The 9,512-nt window shown below is 48.4% G+C and overlaps 1 protein-coding gene across 6 annotated transcripts in view; it reads left to right on the top strand.

Moving 5' to 3' along the window:
- The first annotated feature begins 409 nt into the window (after positions 1-409).
- Positions 410-9,512, top strand: part of TDRD12 (tudor domain containing 12) — a 70,292-nt gene continuing 61,189 nt past the window's right edge. For 4 of the 6 annotated variants that reach the window (XM_049095978.1, XM_049095983.1, XM_025425233.3 and 1 more), the window contains exon 1: positions 907-967. In XM_049095978.1, the coding sequence (XP_048951935.1) occupies positions 944-967 (24 nt within the window). In that variant the 5' untranslated portion in view covers positions 907-943. Of the gene's footprint in view, positions 534-888; positions 968-9,512 lie in introns of those variants that run through there. The other 2 variants (XM_035712095.2, XM_025425229.3) reach the window with 2 other exon arrangements.

Raw genomic sequence — 9,512 nt, 5'->3', positions numbered from 1 at the left:
CAAAAACCTACGCCCCACAAGCGTCGTACTCTCTTAAAACTGGTGTCATTTTTTTGCCATCTCGTTGGTTCCCCTGACTAGCAAATTAATACCTTTGGACATGGGCTTACTTTTTTTTTTTTTTCCCACAATCAAGATATTGAGGAATTCACCTATAAAACCACGTAAGCCTGACTTTTAATGATCTTATTCTAGCTGTGCTTCCTTTGATTTTTAAGGACTCTTCATTTCTCTTATTTGTTGGCTTGTTCAAGTGTCAGAGAGAGATTCCTGAGATAGTAATGACAGCCACCCCTCCCTGAGTGCTTCTTGGGTGCCCTTTATTTCACATAGAGTGACCCCATCTAATCGTCTCATTTTTTTTTTTTTAGGTGAGAAAAACTGAGGCGTCCAGGTGTTCCAAATTTAGAGAACTCCTGGGCGCCCCAACAACATCAACACGCGCGGGTTGGAGCCCCCGTCCAGGGGGGCTGCGGTTTGGTGACCGGAGTGGCCAGCGACAGTCTGGGGGAGCCCTGCCACCTAAGGGCCAGGTGGGAGGAAATCTGGGACCGAAGCAGGAGGAGGAGGTGGAGGGGGTGGGGGTGCGGGGAGGGGGGTGTCCCCAGCTCTGCATTGGCGGCCTGCGCGCGGCTTCCTGACCCCTGAGGCCTCCAGGTGGGTCGGAGAGGGGGGCGGGGGGAGCCCGCGGGGGTCGGGGCGGCCACGTGACCCGGGCCCCGCCCCGCCCCGCCCCGCCCGCCGCCCCCTGCGCAGGGAGGCCGGCGGTTGCCCGGGCCGTTGGCGGGCGGGCCTTCTGGAAGGCTCGAGGCGTGCGCGGTGGCCGAGCCCCAGGGCGCGGACGGGCGGGCCTGCGGGGCCCCGACGGCGGGATCGGCCGGCACCCGGCCTTGCGAGGGAGCGGCGGCCCGGAGGCCCGGAGGCCCGGCAGGGGCGCGGGAAGATGCTCGAGGTGCTGGTGCTGAAGGTGAGCGAGCGCCCCGCCCCGCGCCGCCCCGGCCCCGCGCAGGGGCCGCCCCGGGCTCCGGGCTCCCGGCTCCCGGCTCCCGGCTCCCGGCTCGCGGGTGGGCTGCCGCGTGCGCCCCGGGCCCCCGCCTGCGCATCCTCCACGCGCCCTTCCGCCCCGGGGCGCCCGCGTATGGCCAGGGACACGGGGTGCAAAGGCACTCGTGGCCCCCGGCCCCGAAACTCCTCGGTGCTCCCCCGCTCCCCGGCCCGGGACTTGGGGGCCGCCCGACGGCTCCTCTCCCGCGCGCACCTCGGCCGCGGGGCAACCACCGCTCCACGCGCGCCCGGCCCGGCCGCCCCGGGAACCCCGCCCGCGCCGCCCCCGGCCTCTGGGGGCCCCTCCCCGCGCGTGCGCCCCGGCTCCGGTGATGCTCGGTACCCCCCCCCCCCCGCTCCGGTGATGCTCGGGCCCCCCGGGGCTCCGGTGATGCTCGGTACCCCCCCCCCCGCTCCGGTGATGCTCGGGCCCCCGGGGCTCCGGTGATGCTCGGTACCCCCCCCCCCCCCCCCCCCGCTCCGGTAATGCTCGGGCCCCCGGGGCTCCGGTGATGCTCGGTCCCGGCGGGGGGGGGGGAGAGGGGGGGGTGGGACCTGCCCGCAGCTGCAGTTTCAGCCGCAGTTTCGTGTCTCCGGTAAGATGGTGTAGACTTACCTGCATCTCAGGTGAGATGGGGAGACTGAGGCATACTGTGTTCACAAGGTGACTTGGAGGGAGGAGTTTAGATACCAGAGAAAAGGGCTGGCTTTCAGTCCCTTGGAAAAGGAAATCCAAACCTTTTTTTTTTTTTTTTTTTTTTTTTAAATCATGCTTCTTTGGGCAGAGGAGAGGAACGTAGCAAATGATGGGATTTTGAAAAACCATCAACTTTCCCTCTCTTGTTTCAGGGCTTAGGTAGGTGATTTATATGAGGAGAGATCACGAACATTTGAAGCATCTGATTATCAAAGAGGATTCATTCCAAGACTTTTAGGGGTTTCAGATCCAATTAGCAGGCCCCTCTCCATCGCCAGTCCTAAATAGGCATCTCCAGTTTCTCCTTTGGAAAGACAGGGCTCTTCTAGGGTTGTGGATCCTACTACATGCAAAATCCCCTGGGACAGAATTTTTGGCAAGGGGGCGGGTATTGCTTTCTCCCTGCCTCAGACTGGGGAAGCAACCCCTGTCTTGGATCCTTTTCTCTACCCTGTACCCTGTCAGCTCTGGTCTGTCCACACCTCCAGTTCTTACCTGTTCACCCTCAGCAGAGTTTCTGTGCAATATGGGAGTAGTTCACATCATTAGAAATTATTTTAAAAATTTTAAAAGTTAACAGTTAATATTTGTTGTAAGAGATTTTAGAAATAAAAACATAAAAACATAACTAGCATTGCAAGGCTGTTAGGGTGAGTCTAGTGAAGAAAAAGGTGTTGATTAAAAATATGTATTAAAGCAGTGCAGGCAACGTGCCACGGTCAGGAGTGCAGTGAGACGCGGGGGGAAGGGTGTACGTGGGCTTGTTCTCCCAGCAGGGCTGCAGGAGAAAAGGATTAGCCATGGCATCTTGGATAAGAAAGGTGATCGGACTGGAAAAGCCCCAGGGCCTTTGGTCTAACAGTCAAGCTGTGTTCCAGCCAACCACCTTTCTGGACAGCAACGCACAGACCCTTCAAGTGGACAGCTTGTGCCAGGAGGGGTGGCAGGAGCTAAGCAAACACGGGTGACACGGGTGAAATTCTGAAAGCTGCAGGCTGTGGTAAAACAGCTGTTCTCTGACTCACATGAACGATTTCACTGCTGTCCATGGAATCCACAAACAGCATCTCAGGAGTGGGTTTTCCTACCAAAGGAGGCCGCGTTGAGATTGAAAGTCCAAGGACCTCTCCTGTCAACATGACTATAAGTGGGCCAAGGCTTACTGTTTGGTTTGGAATTGTCACGGCATTTTAAAATTAACATCTTAATTTTTTTTTTAACATCTTAATTTTTACAATCTACCTTGGCAAGTGTGTTCGACTAAAATATGTGGAGTTATTATGGAAATACCATACACTAAGGGGAATTGAACAGAAATCAAAAATTAGATGATGTTATAAATCACACTTGGACACACATATTACCGAATATGGGGAATGAGACGCTCACCACATAATTACTCGGAAGTGAAAGTAAAAGGAAATAACAAATAATGTAGGAAACAACATAGAAAAGGTAGATCAGTCATTCCTGAGAAATAATAAAGAACACGTCTAATTCAATTAAACCCTATTAACGATGTGGAATATCTAGTTCTCTTGCCAGATAAATGATTCTGCTTTTGCTTGAATAAAATATAAGTATTTTGAGTTTGGATGTTAGGGGTAAAGGAGAAGAAAGTGGACCAAAATTTTACATAGATGATATTTTTCTAATGGAAATACAACAGACACGCAAGGGAGAAAAATGTGTAAGGCTGGTGTTTACAATGTGGGCAGTGTTGCTTTCTAGACTTGGCTGGAAGCAGCCAGTGTCAGAGCTGGGGTGGCACCGTACCCTAGTGAGCCCACCCCTCCCAGGAAAGCACGTGTTCCCCTAGCTGGTAAAACTGAACCCGGCCTACAGTTCTGAGGCTTTACAGGCAGAGTTTTTTTAAAGAAAAGAAAAAAGATAAATTCTGAAACTTCAAAGGATCGGTGATGCCTTAAAAATTTATTTAAGCATTTTTCTCCAACTTGATATTTTGAAGATTTTCAAATATAAAAACAAGTTACAAAAACCATATTGAGAAGAACCGTATGTTCTATATCCTAATTATTAACAATTTGTTGGTTTACGTATTTCTTTATAAATATATAGAGAATTATTTGCTTTTTTGCTGAACCACTTGAGAATTAGTTGAGAACCGTAGGTTCTTACACATGTATTTCCTGAGAAAAAAGACCTAACATCATCATTCTGTAATTATCCCACTTGAGAAATTTAACATTGATCCGATACCATGACACATAGTTTATGTTCAAATTTCTCCAGTTGTCCCAATAATGTATTCTAGAGTTTGTTTTCTCTGCTCCAGGATCCAGTAAAAAATTGCACGTTGTGTTTAGTTGTCATGGCCTCTTGGTCTCCTTTAATTTAGGTCAGTTCCCTGGCTTTTTTGTGTCACTGAAATTTATGAAGGACAAGGGAAGTCGCTTAGCAAAATATCACTCACTTCGGATTTGTCTGTTTCTTCATGTTTATGTTTAGGTCAGGCATTTTTAGTAAAAATACTGCATGGGTGATATCCCATCAGAGGACAAGCAGCCCTTTAAAAAATCATTCCTTGTGATTAAAAATAATTTAAAATGTAGCTTTTTATTAGGAATTATTCTGGACATACAAAGAAGTATAAAAGATACAATCACAAACACCTGGACATCTGCCACTTAGCCTTGTCCAATCTTTTGACATTTTGCCATGTTTGCTTCACATCTTTTTTTCTTTTTAAGATTGTATTTATTTTAGAGAGAGCAGGTGCACTGGTGAGTGGGGAGAGGGGCAGAGGTAGAGCATCTCAAGCAGACTCCCCACTCTGAGAGCAGAGCCTGTGGTGGGACTCGATCTCACCACCCTGACATCATGACCTGAGCCGAAACCAAGAGTCTGATGCTTAACTGACTGAGTCCCCCCTCCAGGGACCCTTCTTTTTTTTAAACTCATAAACTAGTTTTTAAATTGAGGTTTGATTTACATATGGTAAAATTTATTCTTTTTCATGTAGAATTCTGTGACATTTTGAAAGATGCGTACAGTCCTGTAACCACCACCACAGTCCAAGCAGAGAGCAGTTCCATCACCCCTCCGTGACCTCTTGTTCCTTCATGGCCCTTTCTTTGCCCCACTCTACGTCCTGTGCAACCATTGGTCTTTACCCTATTAGTTTTGCCTTTTCCAGGATGTTGTAAAAAAGGAAACGTGCAGGTGGAATCATGGAGTAGGAGGTAGCCTTGGGAGACGCCTGGGTGGCTCAATGGTTGAGCATCTGCCTTTGGCTTGGGGTGTGATCCTGGAGTCCTGGGATCGAGTCCCACATCGGGCTCCCTGCAGGGAGCCTGCTTCCTCCTCTACCTATGTTTCTATCTCTCTGTTTCTCTCGTGAATAAATAAATTAAAAAAAAAAAAAAGAGAGAGGTAGCCTTGGAATCTGGCTACTCTGAGCATTTACGTTTAAGACCTGCCTGAACAGTTGCATGAATCATAATGTCCTCCTTTTTACCCCTGGGTACTTGTCCACTGTGTGAATGTGCAGCAATTTGTAAAGTCACCAGCCACAGGCCTTGTGAGTTGAGTTTATGTTTGAGATTATAAATAAAGCTCCTACAACTTGTTCATACAGGTTTTTGTGTGAACATAAGGTCAGCCTCAAGGATAAACAGTAGCTTCTGTGTTAGCTGTCTAATAAGTTCATGAGAAAATTGTGTACAGGAACTGTACCATTATGCGTTCCCATCCACGGTGTGGGAGAGCTCCAGCTGCAGGGCGCCTGGCTGGCTCAGTCCCTGCATTCTTGATCTTGAGGTTGTGAGTTTGAGCCCCATGCTGGGTGTAGAAATTACTTAAAATCTTACAAAAAAAATGGGGTAACTGGGTGACGGGTAACTGGGTGACGGGCACTGAGGAGGGCACTTGGTGGGGTGTAGAGTATAACTGGGTGTTATACTCTACTTTGGCAAATTGAACTTCAATAAAAAAAAAATGAAAAAAAATCTTAAAAAAAAAAAAAGCTCTAGTCGCTCTGCATTCTCACCAGCACAAGAGATGGTCAGTTTTATAGATTTCAGCCATTCTGGTGATGTTTAGTTTACTGTATGGTGGTCTCTCGCTGTGGTTTGAATGGCATTTTCTTTCTTTTTTTAAAAAAAATATTTTATTTACTTATTAATGAGACACACACAGAGAGAGAGAGGCAGAGACACAGGCAGAGGGAGAAGCAAGCCCACACAGGGAGCCTGATGTGGGACTCGATCCCAGGACTCCAGGATCACACCCTGGGCTGAAGGCGGCGCTAAACTGCTGAGCCATCCAGGCCACCCTGAATGTGCATTTTCTAATGGGAAATGATATGTTGATCATTTTTCTAGGTGTTTGTGTGGGACCCAGGAAATTTAACAAAAATCCCCTACCCCTGGGCAAGCAGAGCAGGACTGATTCCATTTTGTGCTACCCTGGCCACCTCCCCTATGACCCCCACATGACCTGCTTATTGCTTAAGGCGCTGCCCCACCCTAGGCGAGCCGCTGGGCACACCCTAATCGGAAATCGGCTCATAACAATGTAACCCTGCTTTGTGCCCCCCAAAACTGGGCGCTGATTCTGACCAAAGTAATAGGCCAGCTCAAGTGGATCCTATAGGGTAAGGTGTAATTCAATCGGCCCCCTGCGTGTGGACCGGCATGACTGTGCAGCTTTCTGCGTATCCCATGGGCCACTGGCCCCGATAAAGCTGCTACGCCTCTTAGTCTCGGGGTCCAAGTCCCTGCTCCGCTGTGTCGGGTGCCCTTGGACCCAAGCCCGAGCTTGTAAATAAACCCTCGTGTATTTGCATCAGTGTTGGCTCCTCGGTGGTTTCTCGGATTCGCAATCTTGGGCACAACACTTGTTTGCCATTCTTCCATCTTTTCAGGTCAAGTGTCCATTTGCATCTGTCTGGTTCTCTAACTGGGTCATTTTCTTGTTGAGTATTTAGAGTTTATGTACTGTGGGTGAAGCTCTTTGTTGGATGTGATCGCAAATATTTTCTTCCAGTTTGTGACTTTTCTTTCTCTTGACAATGTGCTTTCCGTTGAGCAGAAGTTTTGAATTCGGGGTAAGTCCAATTTATCAATTTTTGCTTCTACAAATTATACTTTTGGTGTTATAGCTAAAGTCTTAACCCACAGTCTCAAAGATTTCCCCCATATATTCTTATAGAAATTTTATGGTTTTGTGTTTTACATTTAGATATAGGATCCATCTGAGTTATTTTTTTTTTTTTAAGATTTTATTTATTTGAGAGACAGAGCATGAGCAGAGGGGAGCGGCACAAGGAGAAGGAGAAGCAGACTCCTGGCTGAGCAGGGAGCCTGACACGGGGCTCCATCCCAGTACCCAGGATCATGACCTGAACCAAAGGCAGACACTTAATTGACTGAGCCACCCTGGAGCCCCCATTTGAGTTAATTTTTGTAGCTGGTGCGAAGAATGGATCAAAGCTCATTTTTGTGCATATGGATAACTAATTGTTCCAGTACCATTTGTTAAAAAAACTACCCTTTCTCCACCGAATTGCTTTTGTGCCTTTATTGAGAATCAGTTGACGATGTATGTGTGGGTCTGTTTCTGTGCTGTTGGATTATGTGTCTGTGCTTTCTCCAGTATCACACTGTTCAGTCTTCCAACTGTGTTGTTCTTTTTCAGAATTATTTGAGCCATTCTAGTTCCTTGCCTTTCCAAAGAGAATTTCACAGTGAGTTCATTGATTTCTTAATTCCTGCTGGAATTGAGTTGCATTTGTAGATCATTGTGGGGAAAATTAACATCTCAACAATCCATGAACACAGTATATTGGCATAAAGGTCTTCCTTGATCTATTTGATCAGTTTGTGTACCTGTGAACACACACAAATCTTGCATATGTTTTGTTGGATTCAGTCCTGAGTAAGCCTGTTTTTTTAGTGCTGTTGAAAATGGTACTATTTTTTAAATTTAAATTTCCAATTTTCTTTTCTTTTCTTTTCTTTTCTTTTATTTATTTATGATAGTCACAGAGAGAGAGAGAGAGAGAGAGGCAGAGACACAGGCAGAGGGAGAAGCAGGCTCCATGCACCGGGAGCCCGACGTGGGATTCGATCCCGGGTCTCCAGGATCGTGCCCTGGGCCAAAGGCAGGCGCCAAACCGCTGCGCCACCCAGGGATCCCTAAATTTCCAATTTTCATTGCTAAATATAGATGTGCAGTTGAATATATGACTTTGTACCCGGGAACCTTGTTAGAGCTGCTTACTAGTTCTAATATATTTTTTATAGATTCCTTAGGGTTTTCCATTGAGATAACTGTGGATAGAGACACTTTTCTTTCTTCATTTCTAGTCTTGCTGACCTTTTCCTTATCTTGTGATACCCACTAGGGCCTCCAGTACGATGTTGAATAGGAGTAGTGAGCACGCCACTAGTAAAATTTTGTTTTGTATGTTTTACTTTTGTAGTTCTGGAATTTTCGAAAGTTTTTTTTTTTTTTAATTCTCCTCTTAAGTAATGAACTCTCTCACTATAACTGTCTTATTCTTAAATTGTTCCAGTGTATTTCTAACAGTTGCTCTGAAGTCCTTGCCTGTTCATGTCAACTTCTGGGCAGCCTGGGGTTCCCTTGTACTGGCTGCTTTGGTCGTTGGCCACATATCCCATTTTCATTTCTTTATGTGTTTAGTAACTGCCACTCTGGATGTTGCAGGTATGGTCAAGAGTGTTGACTTGTACTTAAGTCACTCGCTCTGACCACCCTCCAGGAGGCCCGGTTCATACTCTTCAAGCCCCCCTTGGCTTTTGCCCTTGGGGGTAGAGCACATTTTCTTTGCCCAGCAGCGTGGTCTTGAATTCTCAGGCTTGGCACGTCGGGTTTCTGCGGAGAGCCCTCGATGCTGGCTGAGCCTCCTTAACTTGGCAGGACTCCTGCTGCACACTCTTTCCCAGTGATGGTGCCAGAGACCAACAAAGGCAGACACCAGTGAAAGGCTTAGCTGCAGGCAGTAGGGGCGGGACCTGGGGCAGGACAGAGGTGGCCGAGCATTTTGGGGGGAGACCGAGGAAGAGGAAAGGAGGGGCTCTACTAGCCAAGGAAGGAGGCCTGTGCCCCTGCCTCCCTGGTGGTTACAGGTCCCAGCCAAGGCTGGCAGGTCCTTGAGACTTACTCCTGGGTACTGGGAGATGCACACCTGACTCAAAGGGACGGGGAGGATTGGCACCTGTAAGCCCTTGTGAGGAGGTGCTCACAGGAAGGGAGGCTGAGGGTCGGTCAGGAGCTGGCCAGGACGGGCAGCTCCCGGCAGCTGTGAGCCTCCCCACGCAGGCATCTTAGAGGGGCCAGGGTACAGAGGGGTGGGGACGGGACGTGCTGGGAGAGAGGTGGCACTTCTCATGGGCAGCACTAACACTCTGTAGTGTTTCTGTCCACCTCCTGGTGATTACTTTGCCCCAGGCTGCTGGGGCCTCCCCTGTGCCATGCAGGCTTGCCAGGGACTTGGCTCTCCCCATTGCGGCTCTTTCAGAACTTCTCCCCTAAACTTAAAGCTGCTTTTGTAGCCCCCAGACTCCCTTCTCTGGTTCCTCAAGTCACACACACTGTGGCTTTCTGGTGGAGTTACAGCCCTTCCTCCTCTACCGGGAGGAGTATCCTCCTGGCAAAGCGTCCAGTCCCTGCGGTTCTCTTTAGTGCCTTCATAGTTGTTTTGTATTTTTTCCTCTGTTTATCATAGTTACTTGCAGGTGGGTGAGTCCATGCAGAGGAAAAGGACTCTGTGACCTGGAATCAGCAT

The sequence above is a fragment of the Canis lupus genome, chromosome 1 (genome assembly GCF_003254725.2).
Source record: "Canis lupus dingo isolate Sandy chromosome 1, ASM325472v2, whole genome shotgun sequence".
NCBI lineage: Eukaryota > Metazoa > Chordata > Mammalia > Carnivora > Canidae > Canis > Canis lupus.
The sequence above is the reverse complement of the archived record's forward strand: the minus strand, read 5'-3'. Positions and strand labels throughout refer to the sequence as shown.